Source organism: Gorilla gorilla, chromosome 1 (assembly GCF_029281585.2).
Source record: "Gorilla gorilla gorilla isolate KB3781 chromosome 1, NHGRI_mGorGor1-v2.1_pri, whole genome shotgun sequence".
Lineage (NCBI taxonomy): Eukaryota > Metazoa > Chordata > Mammalia > Primates > Hominidae > Gorilla > Gorilla gorilla.
Window position 1 is genome coordinate 169,529,007 of NC_073224.2, and position 18,612 is coordinate 169,547,618.

General features: G+C 39.1%; 1 protein-coding gene across 1 annotated transcript in view; it reads right to left on the bottom strand.

Annotated features, from left to right (window-relative positions):
* Positions 1-9,262: 9,262 nt before the first annotated feature.
* The window catches only part of CTH (cystathionine gamma-lyase), a 31,796-nt gene continuing 22,446 nt past the window's right edge, over positions 9,263-18,612 (bottom strand). Inside the window, exons 9-12 of the mRNA XM_004025966.5 lie at positions 18,110-18,231; positions 16,883-16,935; positions 13,225-13,363; positions 9,263-12,945 (exon numbers count right to left, since the gene is read on the bottom strand). Coding sequence (XP_004026015.1) covers positions 12,919-12,945; positions 13,225-13,363; positions 16,883-16,935; positions 18,110-18,231 — 341 coding nt within the window. The 3' untranslated portion in view covers positions 9,263-12,918. The remainder of the gene's footprint in view (positions 12,946-13,224; positions 13,364-16,882; positions 16,936-18,109; positions 18,232-18,612) is intronic.

An 18,612-nucleotide genomic window follows, 5' to 3' on the forward strand; every position in this document is an offset into this window, starting at 1 on the left:
ACAATTAAACCTCTTTTCTTTGTAAATTACCCAGTCTCGGGTATTTCTTCAAAGCCTCGTGAGAACGAAGTAATACACATTGTGTGGGAGAATTTTTCTCTACATACAAACTGTTTTACAGATTTTCTCCCACATAAAGTTTTATTTCTTCAGTTAAAGTACATAATATCAAAGCACAGCATGACTTTTCTGGGAATGTTAGTAGATTCTGATGTCCCAAACACCAGCTGGTCTCTTCACTAAAAGTCTGACCAGGAGAGAAGAAATTGTTCTCTGAAGGAAGAAAGTTCATCTTCAATGACAAAAATATTAAATAAAAATTAACATAAGCCTGGGCAACATAATGAGACCCCATCTTTACAAAAAATAAAAAAGAAATTATTCAGACATGGTGGCACATGCCTGTAGTCCCAGCTACTAAGGAGGCTGAGGCGGGAGGATTGCTTGAGCCAGGGAGGTCAAGGCTACAGTGAGCCATGATTGCACCACTGCACTCCAGCCTCAGCCTCGGCAACAGAGCAAGACACTGTCTCAAAAAAACAAAAAGAAAAAAAAAGGAAAGAAGAAAAATCAGCATATGTGCTGATACACCAGCTCATAAAAATCACTATTTCATATCTTATAAATCCTTTCTGTTTTACCCACTGTATTTCACACAAAATTCACCCCCTCAGCTTCTTCTCTGTGAATGTGGTCTCAGAAACAATCATAGCATTGTAGATCATGTTGGTGAACAAATCAAAGTTTGTCAGTCAGAGAAATTAGCAAATCTGTATTTCTCTAGACGTTAGAAGGGGATGGGTTGAAAAACGTTAAGCAAGAAATGTCAAATAAACTGGAAGTGAGAGAGGGCCAGCAAAGTCACAGTAAAAAAGCTCTGAAATATATTACATGAAGGTTTTCCTACATATGAACAAATAAAAAATGAGAGCTGTGAATTCTACCTAAAAGCAGAGCGCCATCTGAAAGTGAAAGTGATGAAGATTCAAATAGTTTATATTTTTGTTTGCTTCAATATCTAAGCAATATCTTTTTATGTAATGCAGAATTAATTTGCCACTTCTTTGAAGTTTATAGAGAATGCATACTTAGTGGTCATTTTTTCATTATTTTCTCCATTGATGAAGTGAATGTAGAGAAACTCATATGTCAGACATGGTGCTAAGCACTTTACAAATATTATATCAGTTATTTTTCAAAATAATCCAGAGAAGTAGGTATTATCCCTACTTTAGAGATGAGGGAAAAGAGGAGATTACATAGTCTAAAGTTATATAGCAAGTAAAACCAGGATTCAGGCTGGGCGCAGTGGCTCACGCCTGTAATCCCAGCACTTTGGGAGGCCGAGGCAGGCAGATCATCTGAAGTCAGGAGTTTGAGACCAGCCTGACCAACATAGAGAAACCCCGTCTCTAGTAAAAATACAAAATTAGCCAGGCGTAGTGGCGCATGCCTGTAATCCCAATTACTCGGGAGGCTGAGGCAGGAGAATCGCTTGAACCTGGGATGTGGAGGTCGTGGTGAGCCGAGATCACGCCACTATACTCAAGCCTGATGGGCAACAAGAGCGAAACTCTGTCTCAAAAGAAAAGAAAAGTAAAACCAGGATTCAAATTCAGGCAGCATGGCTCCGGAATCCATACTCGTAACCTTAATTTTTTTTTTTTTAATGTGTATTTTAGAGATAAACATAGCATGTGAGGTATGCTATGAGGTATACTTCACAGTATTACAAAATATGTAGTTTTACAAGTTAAAATCAGTATATTTTATAATAATTACATTAAAATGGTATTTGGATCAATTTTTCCCTTGTAAACAATATATTTTTCAGCAGCTCGGTGAAAGAAGCAAGGAAAGGATTTCCAGATCTGAAAATTCTAATATTCCCTCCACAGTTATACCATTTTCTCCTTGAATTTAGGAAATCTGGCCTTTGGCATCCAGGTTAGAAAATTAAGCTGATGGTTTCAGGCTGGTTATCCCCCACCAAAATGGGGATTATAGTCTGAACAGCATAGCTCCTCCCTATCCCCAGGCGCCTTACTTCAATATAGAGGGTAGGTCCTGGCTGTTGCAGATCTGATGTGTAAGAAGAATCCACCAAGTTCTCAGGCATATCTTTAGACTCAGTTGACCTTGGAGATGACCTAGGCATAGGAAGGAAGTAGTACTGCAGGCCATTACCCCAACTTTGGTGAGGGATAACCAATCGAAAACAGAATCAGCTTGATTCTGTAACTTAGAAACCAGAGGCCAGACTAGAGAATACACGGCACTTTGTAAATCTTTCCAGAAGAACCTAAAGATTTAACACTGAGCCCACCTCTCATTAGCCAAAACCCCATCCCTACCTTCTCCCAGCTATTTATAGACTCCTAGAATACTCCTAGAAAAAGAAAGACCTTCAAGTTTGCAGAAGCATTGAGGGCTCCTCCAGATTATGACCTTCTGCTAGGGAAAGAACTTTGACTTATAGGTGCAGACTACTTTAACAATTGTTTCTAAGCATTTGTAAGCAAGGTGCTGTCTCTCCAAATTACCACTGCCTTACTTTTGTTCAAATTAGTTGCCATAAAATAAGAAAATATTAAAATCGGAAAGTGTGGTAAAGCAAAATAATGACTGTCCCCACCCCCTGCAAAGATGTTCACACCCTAACCCTCAGAGCCCATTGCTATGTGACCTTATGAGACAAAAGGAATTTTGCAGATGTGATTATGGTTAAGGATTTTGAGATGAAGATCATCTTGGATTATCTAAGCAGGCTCAACCTAACCACATGAGTTCTTAAAAGTGGAGAATCTTTCCAGCTGGATCAGAGAGAAGGCTAAAGGAGGAAAGATTCAAAGCATGAGAGGAAGTCGACTCATTGCTGGCTTTAAACATGGGGGAAGGAGCCAGAAGATAAGGAATGTGATCCTTTAGAAGCTGGGAACAGCCCTCTGATAACAGCCATCAAGTTCATGGAGATCTCAGTTCCACAATCACAAGGAACTCAATTCTCCTACCAATCTGAATAAGCAAGGCAACTGGGCGTGGTGGTTCATGCCTGTAATCCCAGCACTTCGGGAGACCAAGGCAGGCGGATCGCCTGAGGTCAGGAGTTCGAGACCAGCCTGGTCAACAGGGTGAAACCCCATCCCTACTAAAAATACAAAAATTAGCCAGGCGTGGTGGCAGGCGCCTGTAATCCCAGCTACTCGGGAGGCTGAGACAGGAGAATCGCTTGAACCCGGGAGGCAGAGGTTACAGTGAACCGAGATCACGTCACTGCACTCCAGCCTGGGGGACAAGAGTGAGACTTCGTCTCAAAAATATAAAAATTAATAAATAAATAAATAAGCAAGGAAATAGACTCTCCCTTAGAGACTCCAGAGAGAAACACAGTCTTGCTGATTTTAGTGCAGTGGAACCTGTGTAAGACTTTCAATCTACAGAACTACAAGACAATAAATTTGTGTTATTCAAGATAAGTTTGCGGTAATTTGTTATGGTAACAACAGAAAACAAATACAGAAGAGATTTTCAAGACATTTTTTTCAGTTCTAACACTCATTTTACCAGTGAGAAAACTGGATCCTAGTTATGCTGTAAAAAGTTCTTCTAACCCTATTCATTTGGCTAGCATCCAGTCTGCCCTCAAAATTCAACTTGGATGTCTTTTCCTCCTGTAAGTTTTCCCTGGCCTTCCAGGACTAGGTGTTCGTATTACATGGTCTCAAAACATTTCATACATGCTTTAGCACACTGCCTATTTCTCTGAACTCCCTACTGGATTTTGAGGGCAAGGACTTTGTCTTACTCAACATGATATTTTTTTTAGCTTAACACATCCCAGTAGTTATTATAGCTCAATAAACATTGAATGAAAAAATAATTAGCAGTTATAGCTCAACAAACATTCATTCATTCAATTCAACAAACATTGAATGTTTGTTGAGCTGTAACTCAATAAAATGATATATTTTTTGAGCTATAACTCGCTATAGCTAAAAAAATAAAAACACTCTGTCCCCTGAGTACATTTTCCCTATGCTGCTAGAGTATTCTCTTAAAAGTGACCAAAGCATGGCAAACAGATTTGCGGCCCTGGAGTGGCAGTATAGCTTGTTTGCTAAGGACATGGATTTTGGAATCATACAAACCAGATTCATGCCGTGCCTCTACCAATTATTAAGTATATGGCCTTAGACAAGTTTCTTTCTTTCCTTTAGTGTTAGTTCCTCAGTTGTAATAATAACACCTGCCCCAAAGGATTGCATGAGAATTCACTGAAATGATGCTTATAAAATGTTTATCTGAGGCCAGGTGTGGTGGCTCACGCCTGTAATCCCAGCACTTTGGGAGGCCGAGGTGGGTGGATCATCTGAGGTCAGGAGTTCAAGACTAGCCTGGCCAAGATGGTGAAACCCCATCTCTACCAAAAATACAAAAATCAGCCGGGCGTGGTGGTGGGCGCCTGTAATCCCAGCTACTCAGGAGGCTGAGGCAGGAGAATCGTTTGAACCTAGGAAGCGGAGGTTGCAGTGAGCTGAGATTGTGCCACTGCCCTCCAGCCTGGGCAACAGAGCAAGACTCCATCTAGGGAAAAAAATAAAAATAAAAATAAAAAATAAAATATTTATCCAGGTACTTACCAAATAGTAAGAGCTAAAACAGAAAAATTGGCCATTATTATTACTAGATATCTGCAATGGCTAATTTTATGTATAAATTTCTCTAAGCCATGATGCACAGATATTTGGTCAAACAATTATTCTAGATGTTTCTGTGAGGGTGTTTTTGGATGAGTTTAACATTCTTTGAATGAAGTAGTTTGCCCTCCACAATCTAGTGGGCCTCATCCAATCAGCTGAAGGTCTAAACAGAACAAAAATCAGCTTCTCTGAGCAAGAAGGAATTCTCCAGCAAATGGCCTTCTACTTGCAGTTATGTGGGTCTCTAGCCTGCTTGCAGATTTTGGACTTGCCAGCCTCCATAATTGCGTGAGCCAATTCTATACACACGTGTGCACACACATACATCCCAGTGATTCTGTTTCTCTGAAGAATCCTGACTAATACACAATACCTGTAAATACGATGATATTATTAGGTACAACTTGTAAAAATGAAAATTGGAAGATATGTAGATTCCTATTATCCATTATAAGTAAATGTTCCTTTAATTTCAATATCACATGAGACTCTTTCAGTTATTAAGAGCAGCAACAACAAAAACAACAAAAGAAAAACAGGCTTAATATGAGAACTAAAAAAGGGGGAAAGAAGAAGAGGAGGAAGAAGAGAGAAGGAGAAGAAATGCATTGGCTCATGTGACTGACATATACTGGCATATATCCAGCTTCCAGGATAATTAGATGCACATCTCAAAAAATATCACCACGGTCCAGTTTCTGTCCACCTCTCAGAGATGCCCTCTCCATGGGGTTTCATTCTCAGATAGAAGTTCTTCTTGTGGTGGTGAGATAGATATAGCAGCTCCACATCACACATTTTCAGGTTCAAGTCACAAGTGAATAAGAATGCATCTTTTCTGATAATTCCCATAAAAGTTATGGGACACACTCTTCTTTTTTTTTTTTTTTTTTTGAGACGGAGTCTTGCTCTGTCACCAGGACTACAGGCGCCTGCCACCACACCCGGCTAATTTTTTGTATTTTTAGTGGAGATGGGGTTTCACCATGTTAGCCACGATGGTCTTGATCTCCTGATCTCCTGATCTGCCCTCCTCGGCCTCCCAAAGTGCTGGGATTACAGGCATGAGAGACTCACTCTTAATGGACTGACCTAGAACAAGTGTTCATTCAAAACCATCACTGTGACCAGACTAGATATGTAGATTGGTCTTGGTTAATCTGTGCTCAATGCTGAGACTCCCCACTAAACTAGTGATTGAAAATGAGGACAGAGTAGCTTTCCACTGTATATATGTTGCCTGAAGAAGGTTAAATGGATGCTAGTCAGACAAGAACAAGAGAACCACTCTAATTGCTTAACAAAATCACTCTGCAATTTGTGTTATTTTGCCTTCTACAAAGGGTATTTGATTTTTGAGAACCAAAAGCACAAGAGGATACCTGGCATTAAATATTTTTAAATGTTCCATGCTAAAAATTCATACAATATGAAAAACGTATAACAGGAAATTTCCTTTCTTTGCCCTTTTATGACACGAACAATTTCAAACCTTTCCATAATATTACAATTATCGTTGTTGCTATTTGGTGATGATTAAGCTTTAAGCTTGCTTTATATTTTCAAAGTGATCTACTATCATTTGTATTAGCTACACATATGTATGTATATGTAATTTAATGTATCAATTTCTCTAGGTCATGGCATCTAGAAATGCCAGTCAGGTCTTCTGGCATTTCTTTCTCCACTATTCAATTTTTTACAAAAAGCCAAAAAATTATCACACCAGTTGGTTAAAACAGCTTGTAGCTAGGCTAAAATGAGAACCACCCTCCAACCCAGGATAACCAGTCTGTTACCTAGTAACAACAACAGAATATTCTAAATCTAAACCACGACAGGATTTAGATGGACAGTTTTATTTGCCATGATTCCAATATTCAAAATACTGTCTATATAATTTAGAGAAAACTTAAAAGTCATATACACAAAAACTTTGACAATGGTTTTTACTAAGCCAAAGGGATAGATAACAATTATTGAGCACCTAATGCAGCCATGCTTTAAATGCATTATGTCAGGAAACATTATTAGCCCCATTTTTCCTATGAGGAAGAACATTAAAGTTTAGATAGTTTAAGTTTAAGGTCAGCTAGCTGGTAAGCACCAGAGCCGGGTTTTGAACTTAGAAAGTCTGATGTCTACTTTTCTGTTATGAAAGCCTATTAAAGAGCAGGTGCTGTGGCTCGTGCCTGTAATCCCAGCACTTTGGGAGGCCGAGGCGTGTGGATCACCTGAGGTCAGGAGTTCGAGACCAGCCTGGCCAACATGGCAAAACCCCATCTCTACTAAAAATATAAAAGTTAGCTGGGCATGGTGGCAGGTGCCTGTAATCCTAGCTACTCGTGAGGCTGAGGCAGGAGAATAGCTTGAACCTGGGAGGCAGAGGTTGCAGTGACTGGAGGTCGTGCCACTGTACTTCAACCTGGGTGACAGAGGAAGAATCTGCACCCCCCCCCCCAAGAAAAAAAGAAAGCCTGTTAAAGACCACCTTTTCCTCCTAAATCTCTAAACTCTCTAGGAAAAAAAATTACTTTTAGTTTGGGCAACATATTAGGACTTCATCTCTACAAAAAATTAGACAGGCATGGTGGCACATGCCTGTAGTAAGCTACTCAGGAGGCTGAGGCAGAAGGATTGCTGGAACCCAGGAGGTTGAGGCTGCAGCAAACCATGATTGCACCACTGTGCTCCAGCCTGGGTGACAAAGCAAGACGGTATCTCAAAAAAAAAAAAAAAAATTACCTCTGCAAAATAGAAAAACATTATTACAGAAGGAGGGAAAGAAGAAAAGAAGGAAAGAAGGGGTGAACAATTTCATTATACACCAATAACCACAACATTATAGCCACGGTTACTTTTTTTAGGCTAGTTTATAGAGGTTGTTAGATAAAATGGGTGAGACATAAGTTACTACCTATACTGGATGCTATAACACACCATTAAGGTTCCCTTTACCAGGCCCCAGCACCAGTCTACCCTCCACCAGAGAACTGCCATCCGCTGACTAGAGCCACTTCACCAGGAAGGTTTCCCATGCCTCCCCCTTCAACTTCCCTGTCCCTCCCCATCTCCAGCTCATAACTAATGGTTGAATAATACAGGGCTATAAAAGGCCAGCCCCCATGTCCCCAACTCTGCAGCACATTTATTTCAGAGATCACCTCCTCAGGAACAGGCCAAGGCTAGAGTTTGCTTGGCTCTTTCATTCAAAATAAAATAAGCTATGTGAATAAAATATATGTCCATCTTTTACTACAAAGTCTCCATCTTAATCTCTTTCCCAACTAGAAACTAGGGTTTGCATTAATTATGATGCCTCGATCACATGGTAACAATTCTTGCAATTTCAAGAGGGTGGTTTGCTAATCTGTTTGAGAATTGTCTGTGCTGGACTAAGAATGGTGCACTAGCACACAGAAGTAAGAGGTCTGAAGTCCAACATTCTAGCCCTGCCTCTGCCACTTATTTTTGCTAGTCAAATGATGTGGAATGGTCACATAATCATTCTGAACCTTCCTTTCCTTCTCTGTAAGAAGATGGATTATACTTGTCCCTTCTAATTCAGCAGGTAGGTGTGAGAACAGCTGAGCTAATAAATGAAATAAAAAAAAAATCAGGCCCGATTTTTTTTCTAATTGAAGAAACCAAGATATAAATTACTGTAAAAGTAGTAATGAAGTCAGAAGACTCTAATCCCTAGAACTATGCTATATGTGTTCTATTAAAGGCACACTATTCAAAAGACAAAGAAGTTTGCAATATCTGACAGTTCCCTCTGTAATAAATATAAATTTATTTTGTGAGCAATAAGTCAAAATTGAATCAAATGTGTTTATTTAAAAGAAGACATAGCAATCCTTTTTTCAATTTAAAAGCAATTTCATTTTTTATTGCACTCATTTTTTTCTAAGTAAATGTGTATTGTATTGTGAAGTAAATGAAATCAGGGTTTCTTTTGTTGTATAGAAGTGGAAATTCTTTTTTAAACAATTACTTGTCTTTGGATAATTCCTAAGAGAAGTTTTATTTTGAGTAATACTTTTGTTACTCCTTGATGACATTTTGTTTAATCATGTTTACCATCTTTTGTTATTTCTTTCAATATTGGCCTCCTAAGAGATTTGTTATGAAGCATTTGTGTTCCCTTTTGTGTTTTTCTAAAGTGCATTCCAAGCTTTATTTTTTTTTCTCTGAAATTTTCTTCAGATCCACTTGAGTAATTAAGTGATCATATTGTTTTCACTTTATAAAAATACTATTAAGATTTGCATCTTAATACTATTAAGATTTCCATATTTCTACAAAATAAATTTGAAGTTTCATACTGTTTCCTGGCTTCTCTGTGGAATCAGGTCATTTAAGCCTACTGTGCTGTTAAAAATGATGTCTTAATTTTTAAAAGATATTCCAGATTCTACTGTTACTTTCTTATTTACTCCTCACATCTCAGAGCTTGTCATCTTCAGCAAAATAATCCAAAATAATGAACAATCTTATCCATTTTACTTACAACAGAATTCACTGAAAAACTAAAGGAAAATGCACTACCAGGACACTGAGAAGAATATGATGCATTTCTTTTATGATGTAAATTGAAAGCAGCTGGAAGTTAGCTATGTCATGAACTCCCAGGTACAAATACATGAGCAAATTGAGTCACAAACGAATGTCACACTTTACAGAGTCCACAATAAAGTTTTCTCTTACATGTCATCTAGCTGGATCAAATACCAACATGATGCTGCGTGCCTACTGAAGATAGTACCCACTGGCTTTGGTGTGAGACAGCAGTCTCACTCTTAGAATTTCAACAGTGAATGTAGTGAACAGAAGAGCTGATGGAATTTTGCATAATGTGCCTTATAAAGCAACTCAGTGAAAATAGCGTCCTGAAGGCCTGGCCTCACCTAACCTGACCAGAATGTCCAGTTATGTTCCCTCTACAAAACCAGATGGACTGTGAAGAAGGTGGGCCCAAGTGTTAAATAGAGAATCCTCATCTCAGTGTGAACTATGTTGATGGTGGGAGACATGGTTGCAGATAACCAAAAGCTGTGGATAAACCTCAAAAACCCTAATAAACATAATGGTGTCTTCTCAGGCAGTGAGGAACAGTGCCTAGAACGTGGTTGTGATGGTTAATTTTATGTGTCAGCTATGATGCCCAGTTGTTTGGTCAAACACCAGTCTAGATGTTGCTGTAAAAGTATGTTTTAGATGTGACTAATATTTAAATAGACTTCGAGCAAAGGAGATTAATCTCTATAATGTGGATGAGTTTCATGCAATCAGTTGAAGGCCTTAACAGCAAAGACTAAGGTTTCCCTAAAGAAAGCTATTCTGCCTCAAAACTGCATCACAGAATCTCTGCCTGTATTTTCAGCTGAATGGTCTGCCCTGCAAATTTCAAACTCAACACTACAATAGAGTTTAGACTTGCCAGCCTCACAATCACATGATCCATTTCTTAAAATAAATCTCTATCTATCTCTCTATTTTTCTCTATACACACACACACGCGCACAGGCCCTACTGGCTCTGTTAGTCTGGAGAACCTTGACTAACACGATGGTAGTTACTTACTGCTCACCAGAAGCCCTAAGAGACTGAATATAGAAATGGACAGTGGCCATGCCATATGTAAAATTAGAAATTCGACCCACAACCTGCAGCAAGCTGCCCGAGAAACCAACACCCTCATCAACAATAAACAACCCAGGAGATCAGCCTGCTGTAAGTCAGAGTTGCAGGAAGCCAGATTGCTTTCTTTAGTGACAATCCAGGAAGCTAAACAATAACTTGTGTAACAATTGGCCCAGAATCGTCAGGAAATGAATGACTGACAGTTTCTCTAATTTTGCCCCTGCTTCCAACTTAGGACCAGAGAAAGCCAAATAAGCACCTTAGCAAATTACACAGGATGCCCCATCTAGAGGCCAAAGCAACTCCATCTTGGATGCTAATCTGCCCTGTTAGCTTCTGATTAACCCTCATTCCAATTTATCTATTTGTACCTTGTTTAAGAGCAGGTACTTATTGTAAATCCTGCCCTTAGAGTAAGACACCTTGATAAACTCATACATACAGTAAATCCTGCCCGTAGGTCAAACAGCTTTGATGTTATCATAATTGTCTTACAAATTCCTTTTCAACCACTCCTCTCCCTGTGGCATAAAAGTCCCAGGTCTTGGGGGTAATTATGCTGGGATCCACCAACTTGCCTCATCACTGCCCAAGATACAGTCATGGCTTCTCTTCCTAAATCCCTATTAAATGTTTCTTTCTAAGAAACTGGGTGCCTCTTTGGCCTCTCAACTTCCTTAGACTTTGATGTAGGATTACACAGACCTGCCCACTGTGAAACACTGACTCCAGTCAACCTGCTTCTGGCTTCCCCATGCCAACAGTCTTCAACCAGGGCATATCTGAAGGCTTCCCTTTTTTCTGCTATAAAACTTTTCCACCCATTTGCCCGCCTTTAACTTTCTGCCAAAACCCAGGTGATGGTGGCTAACTCCCTTGCTATAGTAAGCTAAGAATAGCCTTTCCTTTTCTCATTTGGTTGATCATTTATTTCCACAGCCCTAAGGCCTTGAGATGGCAAGAAATCAGTTCTGGCAGAAACCATAGTGAGATAGGACCTGCCTCAAAATGCTACTGCCTCTAGAGACAGAATTTCCAGACTCAATAGGTATAACTCAAGAGTGTGGACAATATAGAAGAATGTATATTTTTATGTATTCTCCTCCTAAACAGCACTGTTATTCATCAGGCTGTATGATATTATTTTAACCGAAACAAATGGCAATATCAAGATATATTATAAGATGAAAAACCTTTAGTATAAAAACAATTTTTAAGATTTAATTTTTGACTTATGGCTCAGATGATAACTTGCTAACTATACATTCAACTATAAAATAGTCTATTTTATTATATTTTTTAGAGACAGGGTCTCATTCTGTCGCCCAGGCTGGAGTGCAGTGACGCCAATGCAGTCTGGAACTCCTAGGCTCAAGGAGATCCTCCACCTCAGCTGCCCAAGTAGCTAGGACTACAAGCACGTACCACCAGGCCCAAAAGATTCTATTTTTAAACATACCTTCTTTTATTCTCAACAAATGCACTATTTCAGATAAAAATATAAAAAGTACTATTTCTCTGTAAAACGGTGGCCTTTAACCTGCCTTGGATAGGATTTATAACTAATCTGCAAACACTAAGATTTGGGAATAATAGTTATTTAATTGAATTTATAAAAATTAACATAAAAGGCTAAGACCTCTAAGAGCAGTAGTTGGGAATTAAAAGGACCCAGGAATATAGGTTAATGTCACATAATGTAGGAATATCACAATGGGATGCATTTGATAATTAGATTTCTTTTTTTTTTTTTTTTTTTTTGAGACGGAGTCTCGCTCTGTCGCCCAGGCTGGAGTGCAGTGGCATGATCTCGGCTCACTGCAAGCTCCTCCTCCTGGTTTCACGCCATTCTCCTGCCTCAGCCTCCCAAGTAGCTGGGACTACAGGCACGCCACCACATCCGTCTAATTTTTTTTGCATTTTTAGCAGAGATGGGGTTTCACCGTGCTAGCCAGGATGGTCTCAATCTCCTGACCTCGTGATCCGCCTGCCTTATCCTCCCAAAGTGCTGGGATTACATGCGTGAGCCACCGCGCCCAGCTGATTTATTTTTTTAAAAATATTAAGTATAGTCTTAAATCAGTAGAATTTCACAGTAAACTTTTCAAGTATTTGATTTTCAGCTTATGGTAACATTAATTGCTTTTAATGTTCTTTTCAATGATATGCAAAAAAATCACACTTGATTTAAGAACATTCGTTTAAATTTAAATTCTTCACAAAACATCAAAAATGAATTACCATTATATTATAAACATGATCAAAATAATAAATCTTAGACATGAAAAAAGAACGTAATCTCCCAAAGTAGCACAAATCTCACCTCCTTCAGAGGCAAACATAGAGCAAAATTAACAAAAAGATATTAACAGAATTGACCTGTAATTATAACATGACATACAGAAAACTTTTTAACAGAGATGATCCCTAAGAAAATTACAGATATGAAAGATAATGAGGTGCCTTAAAATTTCCGCTTGAAAATTTTGCAAAGGCTCATTGTTGGTCCATTTAATTACTCAGGAAGATTTGATCTTCACAGGAAGCAGCTTCTAATAGCAGCTCTGGAATACTAGCTGTGACTTCCACTTGGAGGGTGCTATAATAACGGTGCACAAGAAAAAGATGTTATTAAACATATAGGCCATAGCTTCAACTCCTCAAGAAGTCCTTTTTCTGAATACTACCATCCTTTAAATATGCACTTTGACTGAGCTCCCTATACGTTTATTTATACACCTGGTCTATTACAGGAACAGAAAAGCTTTAGAGTTCACAGTGAGACCACTCTTTGTAAATATAGTGACCCCCCCATGCCCAAGATAAAGCAGACACACACACACACACACACATACACACACACAATAATAAGACTTACTGCTGCCTTCAAAGCTTGATCTAGATCTTCCAGTAGGTCTTCCTCATCCTCTAAGCCCACAGAAAGTCGAATCAGTGTGTCACTAATTCCAAGGACATCTCTGTCATTCTTAAGAACTGACGCATGAGTCATGATTGTCCTGAAAGAAGACATGAGCAAATTTTTGATCACTATATTGTGTCAGTGGAGGCATGTTTCTGTCTCATAAACTGCAATTACCCTCAACATTTTTCTGCTCCAAATATCAAATTTTGCATACCCCTATAATTCACAGGCAAAAAAAGAGAAAATTACAAAACTTATCTCTTCTAGCTATGATTTTAAATGAAAAGCAAGATTTTTTTTATCCTGTTTATACCATCGGTAAGATATGTTCAATCCAAATACTGAAAGTGTGTGTCAAGTACCCCCATGCAGTAGGGTAAGGCATAGCCTCCCCAATGTGTATATTTTAATACCTGCCTAAATGAAGCTTTGGCCAGAAATCATGTACTCCATGACCAACCTACTGGATTGCTACTTATAAGAGGTCTCTTGGACCAAAAGCCTGTCATAATAAGTTTCCTCTGGATCAATCCAGAGCTAGACCTTCTGAGGCACATCGGAGAAAGATGACCAAGAATCACTAGTAGCAACCAGTAAGCATTCAGAATTCCACAATATAACTCCTGGCATAGAGGCCTGGAAGGATTTTTCAAACGATCTAGCAGCCCATTACCATCATCAACAGATGTAAAGGAAAACCACCCATGATATGTCAAGCACTGCAGTAAAAATTGGGAAACCAAGAAGAATGAGATATTTTCTTTACCCTAAATAACAAAGCAGGAGCTAAAAGCAATGACAATTCGCAAAACAAAATAGTCTAGATAAACAATGCCAAACAAGTATAGACAAAAAGACTGCCAAGTTCCAGGGAAGGAGAAATTTCTGTGAAGAATAATGGAGGAGAGGTTTAGCATCTTACTTAGCCCCAGTATGTGTATTACAACCAACACTCTTCCTTTCCCTGCACACCACCAGCAAAATCAATACCTAAGCTGCTTTCTCCTCTCTTACATGAGAGCCATGGGGAAAAAAAAATCTCAGCTGTGGTCTGAGTGATGGATATCTTCCTTTGTCACGCTACTAAAGTGTTTAGACACAAACATCCATCTTAAAATGTTCTGCCCTGGGAGACTCGTAATTCCTTAAAAGAGTGTGTACATGCAGAAATAAGAACTCAGGTCCCAGAGACCAACAAACTTGGGTATGAATCTTAGCCCTAACACATACTGGCTATGTGGCCTTATAAAAGTTACTCATCCTCAGTGCCTATTTCCTTATCTGAAATAATAATAGATGCATCTACTGTGTGCTTACCATGAGATAGATACTCTACTAGGTGGTTTGTGTGCATTAATTCATTTTTTTAATGAATAAAAATTGGACATAACACCTGTCTTAAAGGTTTGTCACAGGCATTAATTTGAAGGAACACGTATAAAGCACTTCTAAGCACTTGGAATGTAGTAGAGATGCCTAATAAAAGATAATAGTTCATAGTAGGTGCTAACATTTATTGGGTACTTAGTATGAATGAAGGCATTAGCTTAGGGATTTTTTTTCCCATGTTCTCGCAACAAACCTAAGAGCTATGCAGAGTGTTGTCCACATTTTAAAATTGAGGAAATTGAGATTTAGGGAGGATGAGTTACTTTTCTAAGGTCACAGAGTTACATGTGTTGTGAGGCTGGGAGACTAAGCTAATACACATTAGCTTCACTTCCTTCCTCCCATATTGCAACACTGCACTAGTAGCAGCAGAGTTGGGAGACACAGAATGAAGGGTGATAGAACAGACAAGCCCTGACCTAAATCCACTCATCCTCTGGCATAGGGGTTATAGCCTAAATAAACCACAGTGTCTGGGGGCCAAGCAACTTTAAACAAAAATCCCTAAATAAATCAGGAGAGATTTATTTTAAGACAATTTTTTAAACAAGAGAGACTTAACGTAATACACATTTCATTACTGTGAAAAACAAACCCATTTCACATGCTGAGTGTGCCCTCTTGTGCATCCAAACTTACTAGCAGGCATCTTCCGGAAAGACTAACAAAAATCTGCGTTACATGAATTATTTCAAGTCATTATTTAGACATCTTTTTTTTTTTTTTTAACTTGGTGAGACTGCCTGACTTTTGGTCTAACTGTAAACTCCTATACAAAGACAGAAAATAGGCCTAAACTTTGGTGGGCCCTGACATTTCTCCACACAATGCTTGCAAAACAAGTTATTCCACAGATGTTTATAAAAATGAAGACACAGAAATACACCGTATACATTTAGTACAGTTAAAAATAGTTAGGTTATGATGTTGACTTAACCCTGCAATAATTACAACATATGGTCATAGTAGCATATAATAAAGGTAATATATATATATATATCAGGAATGCTTGGGGGGACAGGTAATCAATAAATGATAATCATTAATTTTTTGTTGTTCTTTTGGTTCTTTTTTGAGACAGAGTCTTGCTGCATCACCCAGGCTGGAGTGCAGTGGTGCGATCTTGGCTTGCTGCAACCTCGGCTCACTGCAACCTCCGTCACTTGGGTTCAAGCGATTCTCGTGCCTTAGCCACCCAAGTAACTGGGATTATAGGTGTGCACCACCACACCCAGATAATGTTTTTTTTTTTTAGTAGAGACAGGGTTTCACCATGTTGGCCAGGCTGGTCTTGAACTCCTGACCTCAAGTGGCCCACCTCGGCCTCCCAAAATACTGGAATTGCAGGCGTCAGCCATTGCACCAGGCCGAAAATCATTAATTATTAATCTCATTTTATGTGTTAAAAAATGGAAGTTTAAAGGTTAACTAATTGGTGGAAGCAGATCTCAAATCTAGATCCAAGCACCTTTTACCTCCCCTCACTGTTTCTGATGCAAATCCAAGAATGAAGCTGCTAACACGTTCCTGTGTGACACTTGAGTCAATCAGCTCAACCTTCTGGATCTTTGTTTCCTTGCCTGTAAAATAAGCTGCTGGACTGTATGATCTTAGGCTGCTTCTTGTACCAATATCCTCTGATGCTTTGATAAAACTAGATGAATTGATTGGGTTAGATACTGAAGGGCCTGGTACCAAGTTAGGGTTTGGATTTATCTTGTACACAACATGAAGATATTAAAGGTTTATCCTACAGAGAACAGAAAACAAAAGATTTGACAGTATCTAGTAGGGCTGTTCTCCAACAATCAACGGCATGGAGGAGTTTCATCAGAGACACATTTTCTGTTTCCCAAAGAGCCTTGAAAACAGCTTTTCTAGTACAAAGTCTCCAATCGCCTCTAAGGCTGAGTAGGGTAGAACATGTGGCCCTAGCTTAGAGGTCAGAGATCAGAGATCCTAGAATACAGTTACTGCTGGAATCTCTTTTTGACAGAGCAGGGAAGGAAGCAACATTTGGGAGGACACCGCTCACTAACAAGAAGCCCTCCATGAGATTTTATCAGGGTCTCCATCTTGACAGGGTTAGAGTCCATTCTCATTAATGTCATGCTATTCTTATTGTTAAATATCTTGAATTATCCCTGACCTTATCATATTTCTTTCCCAATCATTAAAGCTGACATCAAATTTAAAATACTGAGAAAAACAGAACTATACTTACGGAAGCTCAGCAAGGCTTTCGAATCCTCCCAAGCTCTCAGCCAGAGTAAATAGCTATAGCAAAGAAAACATGAATTTAGATTTTCTAGTAAAATAAAAATACTAAAATCTAAAAATAAATGTTTTTAGGCCAGGCACAGTGGCTCATGCCTGTAATCCCAGCACTTTGGGAGGCCAAGTCAGGCGGATCACCGAGGTCAGGAGTTCAAGACCAGCCTGGCCAACTAGTGAAACCCCGTCTCTACTAAAAATACAAAAATTAGCTGGGCATGGTGGCATGCACCTGTAATCCCAGCTACCTGGAAGGCTGAAGCAGGAGTATCACTTCAACCCAGGAGGTGGAGGTTGCAGTGAGCCGAGCTCATGCCACTGAACTCCAGCCTGGGGAAAAGAGTGAAACTCTGCCTAAAAAAAAAAAAAAAAAAAAAAATTATTGCATTTGAGACTTTGCTTTGTGGTTACCACTTAAATAAAAAAATCTCTAAATGCTTCCCAAGTTATACATACTTCCTTGTTAATATATATCACTTATGAAATACATCCTTTAACTCCCTGCTGGAATAGGGGGGAAAAAAAAACACCACTGTTTTTATGTTGAGTGTGATAGTGTCATAAAACTTTACAAATGTTTTAAAAGTTACTTTGGTAAATGTATTAAATTAAGGTGACACCAGGAACACTTTGACTAATCTGGCAGCTTTCTGTTAATCTATTCTGTAGTATTTAAACTGCATGAGCTCAAGGTTAAGCCCAGTGTATGGAGTTGGATAGACCTCTTGCTCAAGGCCCCTGAGAGCCTCCTCCTGGCTTTTTGAAAATTAGACAAAGGCCTCACCCCAGTCAGATGCAGCTTAGGAGGCACAGGGTTTGGAAAGCCATTCATAGGATAGATTTTAGAACAGCCCTTGTGCAGTGCACTAACTGCACACTACTTCGAGGTTTTACCTATTTCATCTGAAAAAAGGGGTTCACTTTTAAATAAATGCATTAGAATACTCTGTGTCTCCAAACTGATTGTAGTATGTGGAGAGTTAAGTAAGTGAACATATTTAGATGTCTGCCACATTGTTGTTTAAGTCGTTTTCAACCCAATGCATTTCATGATAAAGAGGTTTATGAGTGTAACCTGCAGATCCAAAAACATTATCTGGCTTGAGTAGAAGTGAGAGATAGTGAACTGCTGTAAGGCCTTACCTCCTACAATTTTAAACCTATTTTGTAAGTTTACCTTTAGGTTCTTGAGGAAAATCTCAGCATGCTGAAGAGTGCCCCTAATATAAAAGGTGACCATCCCTGTACAACCTGTACACTGACGCTTCACCAACTCATGCTGTGGATGAGAGGGCAGCCCTGTAATCATAAGGTATCATAAGTCTTATTTTAGAATTAAACATGTAATTTTTTTTGGGGGGGGGTGGTATTTTTCACTGTCTACTTAACTGCAAATAAGCCTAAGATGAGGATTATGCCATGCTCACATCTGACTACTTGCTCGGGCCCCTATCTCTCCAGCTTCATGTTGCCTCATCTTTTCTACCCTCTTCAGCTTTCTTTATGCCAGCACCACTGCACTCCCTTTCATCTCAGGACCTTTGCACATGCTGTCCCTTCAACCTGGACTTCCCTTGTTAATTATATCCTGTAATTTCTTGCTTAGTATCTGTCTTAGCCACCAGAGTTGCTCCATGAGGGCAAATCCATTTCTTTTGTTACTAATTGGATCCCAGTTCC